Source organism: Rhinolophus sinicus, chromosome 3 (genome assembly GCF_057876585.1).
Source record: "Rhinolophus sinicus isolate RSI-liver-muscle chromosome 3, RSI-T2T, whole genome shotgun sequence".
Taxonomy (NCBI): domain Eukaryota; kingdom Metazoa; phylum Chordata; class Mammalia; order Chiroptera; family Rhinolophidae; genus Rhinolophus; species Rhinolophus sinicus.
The window spans coordinates 76,799,229-76,816,710 of NC_142503.1; the positions used below are offsets into that span (position 1 = coordinate 76,799,229).

General features: G+C 39.5%; 1 protein-coding gene across 2 annotated transcripts in view; it reads right to left on the reverse strand.

Annotated features, from left to right (window-relative positions):
* Positions 1 to 17,482, reverse strand: part of MCC (MCC regulator of Wnt signaling pathway) — a 379,018-nt gene that overhangs the window by 267,648 nt on the left and 93,888 nt on the right. For both annotated transcript variants that reach the window (XM_019727795.3, XM_019727797.3), the window contains exon 3: positions 17,020 to 17,234. In XM_019727795.3, the coding sequence (XP_019583354.3) occupies positions 17,020 to 17,234 (215 nt within the window). The remainder of the gene's footprint in view (positions 1 to 17,019; positions 17,235 to 17,482) is intronic.

Here is a 17,482-nt window from a genome sequence, read left to right on the forward strand (position 1 = left end):
ACCAATTAATAGGTAGAGGCCAGATGGTGTCCAATTATTGATACCACACTGTAGGGAGATGGTTCGAGATGGATTTGTGAAGGAAATTATGTGATAAAGTCTTGAAGAGTTTAGTTAGCTTGTGAGGAGCTACATTTTGAGTAGTCAACCCTCAGTATCCACATAGGATTGGTTCCAGGACCCCCGTGGATACCAAAATTCGAGAATGCTCAAGCCCCTTATATAAAATGGTGCAGTATTTGCATATAACATACACAACCCTCCCATATATATACTTTAAATCATCTCTAGATTACTTATAATAACATAAATGCTATGAAAAGAGTTATTATACTGTATTGTTTAGGGAATAATGACAAGAAAAAATTTCGGTTCATGTTCAGTGCAGATGTTACCGTGGTAGGCGTGACTACATAGTACACGTCAGCAGCAATGTAACTTTTTTTTCTGAATATTTCCAATTTGTTGTTGGTTGAATCTGCAGATGCGGAGGGCTGACTTTACATTTATTTTTTTAAAGCACTGTACTACATACTTTACATATTGCCATTTTGAGATGAAAAGCACGAAAGCTCAGAGATGAAATAATTTCCCCAAAGTCACAAAGTAAGTGCCCGAACAGATAATGTGAATTTGAAGGTTAATTCATCTGATTTCAAAGCCTGTTCTTTTTCTACACAAGTACTTATCTAGGCTGTCTTTCATGTGTCACCTTTACAACTTTTGCCAGACTGTGTACCATCTGTGTAATATTCTACTTACTATTTTTCTCTAATTCAAAGATTTATACTTTACAATATTTATTTAAAATGAACAGTTTATAATACTCTTCTTAATGGAAAATAATTATCTGTTGCCATAAGCAGAAGGCAACTGTAAAAATAAATTCTAGCTAAACTCTTGCCTACCCAAAGCTCTGAACCTGGGGCCTGCCTTTTCCTTATAGGGAAGGCTTGAAAAGTTCAGGGAGGTATTCATGAACCAAATGAGGCTTTTCTCTTGATGCAAACAAAAGGATTGAAAGAGAACTAAAACGGGCATTCTATTCCTGCCTGGTGACGTTGTCCTAGTTGCGGTACCTGTGGACGTACCACCTGGAATCACACCCGGCTTACCACCTGTAGCATGCTGGCCATACTTTGGGAAAGCATGCGCCACTGGTTAGCATTTTTTTGTGCAGGAGCAAGGGAAGATAGAAGGGAGTTGATTGGATCTGATCTTTTATTTCAAATCAAAATTCAGCTTGAAAGAAACTAGATCTCTGCTTCCATCTATGATTCAATTAAATTTTATGTGTAACAAATCTGAGACCAAACTCAAATACAGGGATGAATTCTCAAAAGATACTGATGTTTAACAGCCTTTACGGATGCTGTCTCTAGAAACTATTTAGAGTATCCTTTGCCATGTTTCCTGGTTAAACAACTGGCCCCTCCCTCTTACAAAACTTCTTGGAGAAGACAGGCTGGAAGTTCCTCGTGCCCTGCCTACTCCTGGGCAAACCTAACACACAGAGTGGCCACAGGAGGTGCCTAAGTCATGTTTCAGCATAATTTTGTCCTGGACTTCTCCTAACTTCTCTAAAAAATACAGAATGACAGCATGGCCATTAGAGTACCAAGATCATCACCATAAAATACTAAAAAAAAGCACCTTCATGGGTCAAGCAGAATAACCAAAAGCTATATATCCATGCTTATTTCAAGAGCATTTTGTTTCCTATTCAATAATTTGACTCATCAGCCTGTTTAACAATGTATATAAGCTTCTGCAAAAATACAAACAGTATCTTGGCTTTCTATATTTTTATATACATGAAATATGTCTTCCCAGAATAACCCACATTTATATGTATAGTACACTGAAACCTACTATGTAGTAACACACACACACACACACACACACACACACACACACACACAAGCTGTTTGTCTCAAAAAACTGAATTTCAGTAGCAGAGATGGCAAGGGATCTTAAGTGAGAAATATACTGAAAAAGAAAGAAATGCAAATTCAGAGTCATGTCAGGCAACAGATTTTCCAATGGTGATAAAATTGTACGAAACAAGACTATTTAAGAAAATTCACCAGAGTTACTGCAAAAAAGCAATTGAAATGCCACCCAGGGAGGAACAGAGTATTAACTGGCAAAGAAGCCTGATAACCTACAAGCCCTCTACTTGTTCCAAATATTTATATTTCAGGTGAAATTCATGTTTATTTTAGAATTAGGAAAGCAGACTGCTTACATCTTAAAATTTGCAGGAGCCAGCAACTTGTTTAATTATTAACAGAGTTCTCTGACCAAAGTATTACTTCAAAAAAGGTGGTTCCCTCACATATCACTCCCTTCTCTTTGCAATCCAAGGCTGAGCCCAGTGATTGGCATATGGACATTGTTGAATGAAAATCATGGTGGGTAAATTAGTATCTAGGTGAAATCTTGCTCTTACGTGTATTATAACTGGGTGAGATTTTGGAAATGAGAAGAGAAACTTGACTTGAATGTCAGTCCTTTCACCACTCTGTAAGGCTGTCAATATATAGCACTTTTTCTCAAATATTTTCAGTACAATATCCTACACTTTCTTGGTTGACACAAGCATTAGGAAATTCAACTGCTCTAATTTTCTAAAGCTAAACTTTTATTAAGAAAAAGCACAGGCATGAAACAATATTTCATTAAACACTTATGGTTCAATAGTCATTTTGCTCTGTTTCGGTGAAATAGCCTCAGGACAGCTGAAACTACTAAATGTAAAAGAAAACGGAAACAAGAATGATAAGCAATTCCCATTTCTACTGAAATATGAAAGCATAGAATTTCTATTTTTAACTTGAAGTCTAGAAACAAAATTAAATATATGTTTTCCATAGCTGAGTTTAAAAACCAACGTTTCTTTATAGAATAAAACAAATACAAAACTTTTTTTTTTTTAAATAGAGAAAAGCATTATTCTCAGGATTATATAATTTGAATAACTTCCACCCCAATTTTCAAATCTTGGTTTTTGAAACTAGAGCACGTGGATCTGTAAACCGGTTACCAATTTGAGGTAAATCCTAAATCAGAGCTCTGCCTTCTGGATGTGAGAGGAACTGCACGGACAGGTGCAGAGGCCACATCAGGAAACTCAAGAAGGATGATGTTTAGTGGTTACCAGAGGGTAAGGGGGTTGGGGGTGGGAGATGAGGGTAAGGGGAATCAAATATATGGTGGTGGAAGGAGAACTGACTCTGGGTGGTGAACACACAATGGGATTTATACATGATGTAATACAGAATTGTACACCTGAAATCTATGTAATTTTACTAACAATTGTCACCCCAATAAATTAAAAAGAATAAAGAAATCATGTGGTCACAGAGAAGATACATTCTAATAAACATTATCACTAAGAGGAATGATTAAATGAAAGGAAAAGAAAAAAAAAGGAAGGATGATGATGTTTTGTGGTTAACACTTAGAATGTATAAAAACATCTCAATTAGAAGCATCTCAGTTATAAGAAGATGAAGCTTTTTATTCCTAAACTTGACTCTGGAAAAGCAAGTGCTCCATTTTCCCGAAGTACAAAAGGCCCCCTTAAACACAAAGCCCAGGCTGCGCAATAAAGAGCAGTGCTTCTCAAATTTTAATGTGCATATGAATCACTTGAGAACTTGTTAAAATGCAGGTTTTGATTCACTAGGTCTGGGGGGATGCCCAAGATTTGCATTTCTAACAAAATCCCAGGTGATGTGGATGCTACTGAGCCCTGGACCACACCTGCGTGCTGGGATATAGAGAACATATATACGTGGCTTCCCCGGCTTAACCATCTACTGGGGGAAACCTATCAGTAAACACGTAACCATCATAGTTTGACTTTAAGCCATTCCTACCTACTACTAACTACTTCATACAGTGATAGTAAATTTTTATTTTGATTACTTCTGCATTAAAACTCCTTTTCATTTGTATATTGAAACAAATGACTATATAAAATAATGCCACAGAAAAAGATACAAAAGACAAATCTGTTGTGAACAGTTTGACTTAAAAAGAATCAAGGAAATCAATGATGAAAAAATTCAAGTGTACATTGCAAGCTTCCCAACTGAAATACACAAACGTGTTTCAGTAAATAAAGAGGAAACCAACTCCTCCTATGTTCATCCAATTACACAATTACAGTTTTTTTGGTTGAAAACATTTATCAGCAGTGTTCATTTTTTCCCTATTTTTATCTCGTGTTTTAAACAATTAGCCGAGTTAGAAGATCGGGGTTTACCAGTCATTCAGTCAATACATATTTATTCTGCGTCACCAATGTGTTAGGCACTGGGCTGGATGCAGAGGACAGAGTGAATGGGCGGGGAAAGGTAAACAATAAACAAGTAAACAATTACTGGAAAATAGAAAACACCCAGAACTACCTTGTGGGGCTTGTGAGTGAGCCACTTGGGAAACAGATTTTGCAGCCCCAGTTAGGCCTTGGTGACTGCAGGCCCAACTGAGGCCTTAACTGCAACCTCATAAAAGACCGTGAGGCAGAACCACCCAGCCCGGCCACTCCTGGATTACTGACCCACAGAAACTGTGTGAGATAATAAATGTCTGTTGTTTTAAGCCACTATGGTTTGGAGTGATTTGTTACACAGCCAAAAATAACTACTAGGGAAGGGAGCTGGGTGAGAGGTAAGCAAACACCTACGTATTTAAATAGGGTGGACAGAAAAGGCTTTCTTGAGGAGACAGATACAATGGAGTCTGTCTTGAGTAGAAGGTGCTATTGGTGATGGCAGGATGAAGAAGCGCATTTAGGACAAGAGAACCAAGTGAACAAAGAAACCGAGTGAAGGTCCTGAGCTGTAATACGGAGGCAGTGTGGCCAGAGCTTATTTCTACAGGGAAGTGGGAAAGGTGAGGACACACAGGTGGTCTTAGCCATGTGAAGCACGGCCTCTTGTTAAGAGTTTAGATTACATTCTTAACACATTGGGAATCCTCTGATGAGTCTTTGACACAAGACTAATGTGATCGCTCTGTTTTAAACACCTCACAGGGGCTGCAGTATGGGAAAGGACTATCTACTCTTCAGTTATTCAGAGGCTCGGATAAGAATGATCAGGAAAGATTGGAAAGTATTAGGAAAGGTACAAGTACATAATTACTGTTACTGTTACTGTTGCTGTGATTCCAGACTCAGGCTTGGTGTGGCCTCCAGAGTGTTGCAGGGGAAGAGACAAATAGAGGGGAGAGAGCAATGCGGCTCTGCTGGTTTCTGCAGGACCTCAGGGACTATTCTAAGGCAGCCTCAACCTCACTGAACCCAATTCCAAACACAGGAGAGAATCATATACTTGCTAAACCTAAAATGTTGACATGGAACAAGAACAAATTTACCGTACAAATATTTACTTTTTGGTATGGGTATAATTTTTTAAAAATATAAACTTAATTTTTATTATGTAGATAATACTCATTGAAGAAAAATGATCACTTATGCAGGTAATGTGTGTTGCAGAAAAATTTCAAAGGTAAATGTGTGAAAGAAGAGAAACTAAAACCACCAGTCATCCCAATTATTCCAAGATAAACACTGTTTTCATGTTGGTAAGTATCCTTCTAGTAGCCCTCTGCCTATAAGGAATATATACTGGTTATAACTAAGATTTTTTTTTTTTCCTTTTCCATTATAAAAGCCACAAATGCTGATTTTAGGTAGTTTGGAAGATACAGAAAGTATAAGGAAGGAATAACTAGCACCAATAATACTACCGTTCTTTCTTTCCGAGAATCTAAAGAAAGCTGGCAACCCACTCAAGTCTGTAGCTGTCACTCTGAGCTAGTGACCATTTTACAAATATTAATATCCTTAATTTTAGCCTAACTCCTTAGCTCATTAGAAAGGAAATAAAAGTTGAGGACTGTTCACTACAGAGAGGATTTTGGCACTATTTTTATACCTCACATTGAGATGAATAAATTGTGGTGGTGGGGATAGGAAAAAGGGGCTCTTTCTCACCACAGATTCTAACAACTCTGTAAGATATTGCTGGGCAGAGCTTGAAGGCTACATAGACTTTTAGTAACTCACACAATAAGGGTGCTCAAACTGAATTTCCAACCTCCTGTCTTGAAAAGTATATTAAATTCTCGTTGTTCTGGTCACCTAAGTTTCTCTCAGTATATTTCCAACAACCTAAAACCAAGTTTAAAGTAGAAATTCTTCCCCTCCTGGACACCAGCCATTCTTATTTTCAAATGATTCCCTGGGCTTCTCTGCAAAGTCTTTTGTTGCTATCTTGGGCAATCGCCCAGAACCACAAGTGCTGTGGGCCCAGAGAAACTTAAATCTCAGTGATAATCTTGAATATTTTATCGAACAACTAAAAGCCATTTACTTAATGGAAAGTATTACAATGCATGATGCCATTCCAATCAAGGTTTAATTCATTTGAAGGCAGACTTTCAAGAGTGTAAACTTGCAGTTTGCTTATAAAAGGAGCAGCCACTCCGCAGTTAAATTTCACAGGAATTTAGGCCATCCATCCATAGCTAATCCTGATCTAGTTTTACCTCTCTGAAACGATAGTTACCTTTTTGGATTCATTGGAAACATTTTTAGCCAAAAAAAGTCTAACAGAGACTTGATCTTAATCTACCTGGATTCTGGAAAGCTGAGGTGAAAGCTGGGAATTGGGACTGCATTATTAAAAGGTAACCTGAGATGATTTGGGGAGTGGAGAGGGAGGAAGGGGGAAAGCAATGAGCAGATCCATGAATTAGGGTTTCATTTACACTTTTGGTGGTAAATTAGATGTTTTGTCTAGATTAAAGCCATTAGTGGACACAAAGGGAGAAAACGTGTTTGAATGTGATATGGCTTGAATTTCTAACATCTTAATCAAAATTAGGGACAAGAGTAATATGGGCATACAGAAGTACCTAGACAGAACCACAACTGTCTGGTTAATTGATGGTTGTATCTGGTTTCATAGTAAAGGGGAAGTTAGGACACATGATAGAAGCCACTATATATTATGTATGTAGAGCTATGGTGCTATATTAAGTTTATAATGAATTTTCTATGGTTTTCATCATAGAGTATGGATTCAGTCATTTTCAACACTCTTTTTGTCATCTTCATAAGTTCTCTTGCTAATGAACCCCTTTAAGTATTGTTCCACGTAAGGTGTCTGCATTGGGGTGGATTACATCAGACTATTTAGAGTCGACAGTCTGTAAATGGTCCCTCGTTTCAGAATTCTGTCTTAATAGGGCATATTTCTATAACGAAATGAAAATTTTGTTCCCCCAGAATTTCTCATAAGGAGAGTTTCTTTGAAGGGAGTACACTAATAAACCACAAACAATGGAAGTGTAAGGTGCTAAGGACATGTTTAGTAATAAAGATGGTTTCTAAACTACAACATATACCTAATATTAGGCGAGGAATTTGCATCCCTCTTAAGAAGGAGAAGTACATAGAGGAGTGAGTAAGAACACTGCTGGGGAGAAGGGTATGGGCCTACGTAAAAGAGAAAAGTCTCAGTTCTGGGACTGGGGAGCGTCTTTAGGGGACAGAAGTGTCTAATATGGACTTTGAAGCTCCTCCTTGCTTAAAGAGAGACAGAGAGGGGGGTGATTTACATGTGATATAAATCTCTTCCATGTCCTCATCCCATGTTGCTCAGCAATTCATTTGTGAACAGATTCTTATCTCTGAGTTCCGATTCTGGGTAACAATGGGGTAAAAAATAGAGATGGCACAAACAGACACTGACCCTGAAGGACAAAGGGGCAGTTGACATTTGGGTTATTATAGTGCTATTACTGCTACTAATTATTATATTTTAGTATGAAACATTATATTGATGTTTGTGAACATGGAATAAAATCCAACAACTGACAAATGATTCTTTTTCTCAGTAGAAGTATAACTGACACCATAATACACAGATCTGCTAATCCTGTCCTGCCTAAGTCACTGGCAATGTTTACTTCTCCTTGAGCTTATGTGAATGCCAGTCTTAGATATAAGCAGTGCCTCCCCGCCTTCTCCCACAGAGCAACAAATGGCACAAGTGATAGTTGGGGGAGGGGTAAGAGGGTCTGGCTTGAAAGAGGGGCTGGCCATCTACGGGTTAGAGGAGATGACACAGGCAAGGCCCTTCCATCAAAATCCAACATACAGTAAACACTTAACAAATGTGACCACTTATTATTAGTAGAAATAGAAACACATTAGTCCTTCTACCTGCTTCTGTCTCGAGGGAAAGGTTTTTGCCCCCATCCATGGCACAAGGACAATTACCTCAAAGACCCAAGAGAGACAGGACTGGGGAAGAGATGACTTCTCTGCCCCTAAAGGATCTACTGACAAGTTAAGGTGGGGTCCACCTCTCTCACTACTAACTGTTTTCTCTGCACCTTGAAGTCCGGCTGAAGAAAGCCTGCATCATTCCTAGCAATTAGATTGAGGTCTCTAGGTTCCAAATGCATCTTTGATAGATGCTTCTAACTGCATCAACATGGCAGGTGCATTTCTCTCAGCATTTAAGGCTAATCTTCCCTGTCATCCAGGCATAAGTAACTACACAACCATGTCAGGAGGCCCAAACATAAATCCACCAGGGGTTTTAATTACTCTCCAGTGACAATGTCTTATACAAAATCAGAGAAATGAAAACCCAACCCATGAGTTTGTATGTTTGTAGAGTGGGTGAGTGAGTGAGTGTGGGGGGTGTGTGTGTGTGTGTGTGTGTGTGTGTGTGTGTGTGTGAGAGTAATGGCCCAGGCTATCCCCAGACCAGTAAGGGCATCATTTCTGTACTAGGCAGGAATAAAATCAGGAACACACATCCAGCTCAGGGTGTGTGCGACGGCACTGCGGCTCGTGGGTTTCAGGAGAAAGGATGATTCTCCGTTGGCATTGCCTAGGTCATTGCTTCTTCCTCTGTGGGCATAAATAGTGGTCAAGCTGCAGAGTCAGACAAAGTTGGGTTCACATCTCAGCTTGTTGCATCCTCACTGTTTCATCCCAGGCAACCTCTCTAATCCTCAAATTCCTCTTCTGTAAACGGAGGTCATAACCATACATATGGCATAAGGTTGTTATGAGGATTAAGTAAAATAATCGATGCAAAGCACTTAATACTATGCGTTAAGTCCTTTCTCCCACCCAGGACTCTGGTTGGGTCAAACTGAAGAAGAGTATCTTATCTCTCCCCTATGCCTAAGAGTAAATGTAGAGAACGTGCACGCGCACGCGCACACACGCACACAAAAACACAACTGCTATAGATCTCACAAATTCAAAAACGAACCCCTGCAAGTTCATTCTATATATTGTTTATAAATCTAGGGACTCACCTAATCCAGTCTCAGAGGGCTATCCCCTTAAAAAAAAAAAGTCCAGCAATAAAAGTAATTAAAAGTAAATCAAATCCTTTATCTAGGCTCCTCAGATTCCATCAAAGTTTGACTCAAATAACCCACTGACATACTTCTTAATGTCCCTTTGCTTCCCTCTTAAACCCCATTATACTCTTAAGCTGCACTGAAACTTCTCTCTTCAATGCCCCTGACCTCTGCAAACACACAAACAAGTGGCTTCACTGTTTCTCACCCCACTCACCCCCCCAGATCACCTCGTTATTGTACAGATCAGCTGCACCTCTCTCCCAGCCAGCAGGTCGCTCTCCTACTTAGGAGCTGGCAGGAGAGGCAAACTGAGTGAGCTGGAACGTGATTCTCTTTAGTGATCACGAGGAATGGGACAGTTCTACAGACTCATGTAAATGGCTTTTGCCTCTGCACATGCAAACTACAGGAGCACCTCACTGTACCTTTCTTCTTCCTCATTCTTAATTCATGACTTATTTGCAAATACAAAGATAGAAAACTTTGCTATCCCAAAGTAGGAATGCACGTTTCCTAGCTCTCCTTTGCCTTGTCTTTTAAAAAGAAAAAGGTCATTAAGATGCTACCAATGACTAACTCTACTATGAAAGCCCCACTGAGATGAGTCATTGGAAGAAGGATGGAAAAGAAACTACAGCGAAAGATAGGGTGCTGCCTAGTAGTTGATCTGTTTTCATAAAACACGTCAGACATAAATGGAATTTGTATGAGGTAGAGGAGGCTCCTCTCTCCCTCCCCTACAGAAAGGAGGGCAGAGAAATGCAAAGAAAGTAGTAATTGTTCGGTGTCTAGATATGGGGCCACTGCCCTCTAGTGTGTAATTTAAAATTTTCAAAATTCCTTTATCCTGGTAAATCAGAGATCCCAAAGATAGTAGAAAACAGAATGAAACATGAACCCCTGTTAAACTATCCAACAGAACCATTTAAAAATAATTTAAATTATTAAGAGAGTGAGAGCTGATGGCTTCCCACCGCCTCATGATCTGTTGGAAACCACACTCTTATCAGGCCCTAAAAATGGATTTGTTGTTCTAGTCCAACAGATTGCCAAAAGGGCAGAAGAGATATTAAAAATATTTAACAACTGGTGTGGCACAGCTACCAGCATTCAGAACAGATGCCCACAAGATGCCAGCTGGCAGCGGTGCTGGGGGCCCCTGCACTGAATCATGGGAGGCTGAGGGTTTCAGGGAGAGGAGATGAGGTAGCCAGTAGAACAGGGGGCCTGGTACAGAAGTACGCCGATATTTTAACAAATGGTCATCAGTACTGGGGTGTAGCAGCTGAACATTCGCTCCACAGAGGAGATTAGAGGACATAAGAACAGCAATCCAATATACCCAGCAGAGCAGAAAAGTGACCCAGGGTTTAATAGCAAAGATGCTAAGGAGAGAACACAGGGGTCCATCATTTCCCACCAGCATCTGTTCCTTCTCTTTCCAACAATGAGGGACACCCCCTAGTCTAGGGCAGAGGCATGGTGGGGTGTCAGGAAACCCACCTTCTACTTCTTTCTATGTGACATTAGGCAGATATTTTGATCTGGGCCTCCGTATCTCCATTTTTTAAATGGAGAGCTTAGACAGAGGTTTTTTAAGGACCCTTTCATCTCTAGGTAGAAATTATTATCCTTTTTTCATGATCTGGTATTTCCAAATGAATTCTACATACAAGATTATTCAGCATAATGTTTAATGATAATAATATCTTTAAGACAGCTCCTAGCTCATAAAAAAATGCTCAGAAAATGTCTCGAAAAGTGATTGAAAATTTATTTTTCATTTCTTCAGAATTATTTTTAAGTTTCTGTCCCCAAATTCTATCCCAAACTTATCCACTTGTAAGTAACTCTGAAGACTTGTTTCTGATAATTAGATGAGGAAAACAGCACACCAATAGCCACTGCTTTTTACTGAGCACTAACTTGCATGACGTATGGGATTAAGTACTTTCTATGCATTATCTTATTTAATTCCCATGAACTATATGAGGAATATATTATTATTCCTACTTTATGAGAATGCAGAGGCTCAAAGAGGTTAAATGACTTACCCAAAGTCAGACATAAGAGCACAGTGTGTGTCACTAAAGTTACATCCTTAGTTGTTATTTTGCTAGAGAGCCTCATGCATGCCAAGTTTCCCACTAGTTATTGGAGAAATGTGAAAAACAAAAACAGGTGTGAATTCTTCCATTAAGTTCAATTTATTTTTTCATTTATTTACTAATTTAGAGATACCTACCTACTTTTGGTGTCCAAAAGTCCTTTCTTTTATGAAATGATGGTGATACTAGATAGTAGGTGGAATGGCTTTTGATTTTTGGCAACATAAGAAATTGGCAAGTCTCAATATTTTGAAATGTACCGGTCCATGAAATTGCAATATCTGGGATCCATTGTCACAGTACGAACATTTGTTTGTTGTGCAGGTACTCCGTTCATTGCCAAGATTAAAAGCTTCTGAAGGATGGTATGCCTGTCTTTTGCACATCTTTTTGATGATGATTTGTTGATAAGGAGACTCATATTATCTCTTCACAATCTGCATAGACTATAGAGAAGAAAGGAGATTCCCCTGGCCACTATATAAGTTAGTCAGTCCATTTATGACAAAGAGATGGAGGAGACAGAAGCTAAGCTAAGAGGAGTAGGAAAAAAGTAATAGTAAGCGGATTTTCTCCTAAACAAAAGCAGAGAAACTCTCCAGAAAGAAAAGCAATAACTTAAACCACAGAGCCGGTATTTGCAGATTTTATACTAAGAATAGCAATAATAATAACAGCAACAATCCTTTCCACTGTCGCAAAAAAAGAAAAACCACTGTCAGATTTAAAGTTCTCCCGAAAAAGAGTTTTGTAATTTCAATGGGATGTTACAATTTAATCTCAAATTTATTTTGGAAATTAAAAAGTACTTGTGAAGACTTTTTAATAACTCAGTCATATGCAGTTGATCAAGTAGTTAAACCAAAAAGAAGGCTCTTATCTATCTTGCCACTACCACACAAATTCCTTATTTATTTACATATATTTTGAAGACTTTTCTGTATAGGCTGAAATGTATACATTTGAATTGTTCCCCAAAGTAATATAACTATGGACTCTGCATCAAATAAAGTTTAATTAATAATGAATTATATTAATAATTATGATCACATAGATTTGTGTGACAATAGAAACCATTTTAATTCAACTTCCAACGCCCAGATGTTATAACTAGACTAAAGACAAAAAAGGTGCTTGGACTATTAGATAAACAGAGTTGCCAAACTTGCTATATCCGTTTTTAAATTTACTTACTTTTATTTATACAACTCATAACTGTCTTTTTCTCCTCTTTTAAAAACATAAATCACTTATGCAAAAAAACCGTAAGCACGAAATTAAATCATAATGTGGGCAAAGTTGAAGCCAAATTGCCCAGAGAATTCAAAAGGAAGCTGGCCTTGAGCCAGGACACAGAAGGCAGACACTACTGATTCTACCCGCATGGAAATGAGGCAACTGTGCTTACACTGTCATCATTTGAAATGTTAGGGAAAACTCATGAAACAGTGCACTTGCCCAGGGATAGTCGGCATTTCAGATCATTAACAACGCAAAGCTAAATGTATTTGTCTCTCTATCTAACCAGATGTATTTATTTATTGAAATTCAGCTTCAGTCACTTGGAAGTGACAATAGGAGATTCAGAAAATTATTTATCAACGTCATATTCTAGAGCCTTCCACAGCCCCTCTCAAAAATGCAATGTTTTATTTATATGGTCCCAATATTACGAAAATTTGAAGGGTGACAAGCATGCCTTATATTTAAGAATTTCTTGTTCTTAATAAGTTGTAACATCCTATTGACATTAGAACCATCAGTCTTGCTCTAATCACAAAGCCAGGACACATCCTCTCGACCAAAGATTTCAATATAGTAATCCCAAGTTTGGCAAATACTGTAATGATTATAGCATCTTTTTCATTTATTTATTTATTTTTTATTATAGCATCTTAAAATTACAAAAGGAGAAATGGAAAGCTCCTTATAGTAAAAGCAATTCAGGGATACACACACACAAAAATTAGTGAAGCCCTTTTAAATGAGGAAAGACAGGGAGACAAATGATTATTTTTCGTCCGTCAGAGAATCCGTCAGAGAATCTGGCAGTCATCTTTCCCATTGCATCTCTTCTTCACTAACCTCCTAAAGTGTGTCACATTGCTCTGCTGATAGCTTTATGAGTAAGGCTGAGCTTGTACTGGCAGTTTCACTGCTGCTCTATGGTGGCTTGGTACTGAGTCAACTTAGCCAAACTGGAAGTATGTTTCCCAGAGTTCTCTTTCCTGTACGGTTCTGCATGGCCACGAGAGACATTCTGTGTGAAATCCAGAAGGTAGAAGTGAAGAGGTCATGTTTTTTTATGCTCTGAAAGTTGTTGCTCACCTCGGCGGTGTACCAGGCTTGCTTCCACTCTCACCTGGTGTCCTCCTTCAGTGTCTCTGAGCCCTGGGCCAGGTGTGTGTGCAGCTCCATAGTAATAGGTGCCAGCTTCTCCTGCAGGTCACCCACGGCATCGAGGTGGGACATGGTGGGTTCCAGTCTATCGTCCTGGGTCTGACAGACTTCTAGTAGCTTCAGGCTCAACACTAGATGCAGAATCAACAGCCTGCATAGACTGCTCTACCAGCGTCTACATTCGTGTAAGGTCTACCCGTTTAATAAGATCCTTTACTCTATACGCTTATAGCCATTCTGCTTCTCAGGTAAAACTCTAACTGCCACAAGCTTCTACATACACCATCTTGTTATCCTTGCATGTTGAACAGTATGTTAAGCTTCAAAGTCATAATATCCACTGTCTTTGGAAGAAGGAGAAGAAGACAGGTATTTGGTGGTAGAAGAAAAGGAAGAGATGCTTAGGAAGGTAAAAGCTAATGTAGGAAGCTCCCAGAAGCTCATCAGTGCTAAAAATGCTTGTGTCAGTTATCAGTTTATTGCCTCTCATCTCCACGTCCCCCTTTCCATGCCCTGCATGGTGATACTGAAGCTGAACCCTTTAGCCATTTCTTCTTTGTCAATAGCGGGGGCCACTAGAGGAAGAAGAGAATTCTCCTGGTTCTGCTGTGCTTGCCCCTGCGTGTTCTTGTGGTGGGTGGAAGCCGGTGGTGCTCACCACTTGTAAGTTTCAGTGGCACCATTGGGGGACTTCTCGATGGGTTTTGCCACCACTGGAAGCAGCAGGCAGTCTCTCAGTGAATTCCTCTGGCACTCCGACCAGCACCTTCTTGGTGATGCTCAGTGAGTCTTGCTGACGCCCCAGTGGGTGGCATCCTGATAAGTTGAGCTGACACTCCAGAGTGCTGGTTTCCTGCTCACAAGCCCTGGCCTGCAGCATGTCAGGGAACTTCTCTGGCACCCGTGGGCCCCAGCCACTCCCTTTCAATGGGGTCTGGTGAGGAGAGGGCCCTCTTCTAAATCTGTTTCTTCCTTCAGCACTCTGCCTCAGCTTTTGAGGGAGTGACTGCTCGTTACATGTGCTACTTCTGTATTCATTAGAGTTTTCTTTACTCCTTAGTAGGTAAACCCCTGCTACCAGTTAATATTTTTTTATGTTAAACTTTCCCTGCGTGAATTATTGTGTGCTCTCTGTCTCTGAACTGGACACTGATAAAATGCCTTTGGCTCTTAGAAACTATTTAAAAACAAACCAGAAGTTAATTTTATTAGTTTAGGACTTGTTTTAGAAGGAACATAAATTATTGTTAATGTGAGTATATAAGTGAAGGCATTGCCCAAGTGTGCAGTTGAGAGCGGTTATTTGCTTTCTTTGGCCACCTATAATGGGTATTTATCAAACTGGACCCCCACAGACCCCTGTGAGCAGACCCTGCGTCAGCTATTGCTATGAAACAAACCACCCTAAGTACAATGGTTAAAACAACGGTCAATTATTATTTCTCACATTTGACAGGAGGACTCCAAGGCTCATAACACCAGCATGGGCCAGGGAGCTGTGTCCTACACAACTAGACTGAGAAACAACGGCTTGAACTGGAGTGGGAGGGTGGGGAAGTAGAAGAGGGGAAAAAGAAAGAAAAAGGCTGTGCTGACATAGCACAGGGGAAAGTACAATTTGCTGCAAATTATTTGTAACAGCATAGCCTAAGTCTGGCCCAGGCTCAAGAAAGATGACATATTTTAATGCTTGCCTAGTCTCCTGAGCATGCAGGAAAGCAAGATTAGGATAGTTAATGGTTCTACTCAATGTCCTTGAAGGGTGACCAAGTGACAAACAGCGCAATAACTATGGGTGCTTTTACAGAGTGTACGAGACACAGTTCTACCCTAGTAGTGATTATGTGGGTATGTGTGTGTGTGTTTTAATACATTTTAAATTTTATAATAGTTTCAGATTTACAGAAAAGTAGCAAAGATAGGACCGAGAATTCTCCTGTACCGTACACCCAGTTTCCCCTGTTATGAATATCTTCATTATTAGTTGTCACAATTAATGAATCACTATTGATACATTATTAACTAAAGTCCATAATTTAGTCATTAGTTTGCACCTAATGTCCCATTCAGTGTACCACATTACATTTAGTTGTCATATTTTCGAAGCTGTGACAGTTTCCCTTTCTTACACTTTCCTTGCTTTTGATGTCCTTGACAGTTTCAAGGAGTACTGGCTAGCTATTTTGTAGAATGTCCTTCAATTGGTACTTGTCTGATAATTGTATTTTAGTTATTGCTGGTGTATGTAGGACTGTTAATTCCTTCAAACACATCACCAAAAAAGTCAGAATTAGACAATGTGCCTCAAACACAAAAAGTCTGAAAACCACTGGTCTACATCAAAACAGACTGTAAATATATATAAGTGATAAGTGAAGTTGTCAGGATGCTTGTTCCACCGTTCCAACTGCTGTGTCAAAAAGCAAGGTAGATTTATTGACTTTTCCCACAGTGATTGGATAGCAATCCCAATTTATAAAGTGCCTGTATGTCACCCAAAGTGGCCCAGGCCATCAACCATCCACCCTTGTTCTTCAGAGCTCACATAAAAGGGAAGACAATCGCTTTCTACCCATAGGTCACCATGGGAATGATTCATCCCAAGGTAAAGGGAAGGCTCAGCTAAGCATAATGGGATTCCAAGTTGTGCCACAGTTTTCAACAGAAAATATGTTAGAAGTACAAACAGAAACAATAATTAATCTTTCAATGTACTATTTTCCTCTTTGTTTTTCAAATGCATAAAGTCCAAATTAGAGAACAGAAAGGATTATATCCTATTAATTTGCAATGTCTGGTACACTAGAAGTATTCTAGTTGTGGAAAATCTGTTGTAGATATTATAGTAATTAAATCTATACAAGTGATAGACCAAAAACACTTTTTAGGCATCTACTCTGCTCTTAATAATGAGTAAACTCACCAATCATAAGTGTTTGGAACACTTCACATTACTGGCAATGCTGGAAACGGTGCAATGCTTAATAAAAAATAAAAAAAAGACAATATCTGATATGTCCCCTGGAGCTCAAAATTAAAATATTTGCGTTGGAATACACACAGGCTTAAAGGTGTGTTCTGTGAACCAGAAAGTACTCACCGTGTTGGCCAGTTCGAGATAGCTTCCTCCTACAGCATTGCCAACATGCGGGGACTGTGTGAGCAGTTTGTGGAGAGCAGCAGCCTGCTGACGCAAAGAGCTCCCACCATACTCAAGCAGCTTCTGCAGGGCCGGCTGACTCTGCAAGTCTGGGCTCTGGAGGTCCCTGGCACCTGAGTCGTATTCCCAGCTCTCCCTGGCCGCTGATAAGGCACCTAGGAGAGGCAGGGAAAATAAAAAGATGTTTCTTTCATTAGCCTGTGGGTGGCCAATAGGCAATGATTTGGAACCTCCTAATGCTTCCATGTGCCAGCACGTCAGCATACATGTGGCGTCCAGGCTGCATGCTAAGCACTTTCCCTTTCAAATTGACACATAGGGAGCCTGGAGATAAAAGCAGTTTTAGGCAAAGCATTTAGAAATAACTATCCAATGAATAGGTGTCCCCCCCTCAAACAGAAAT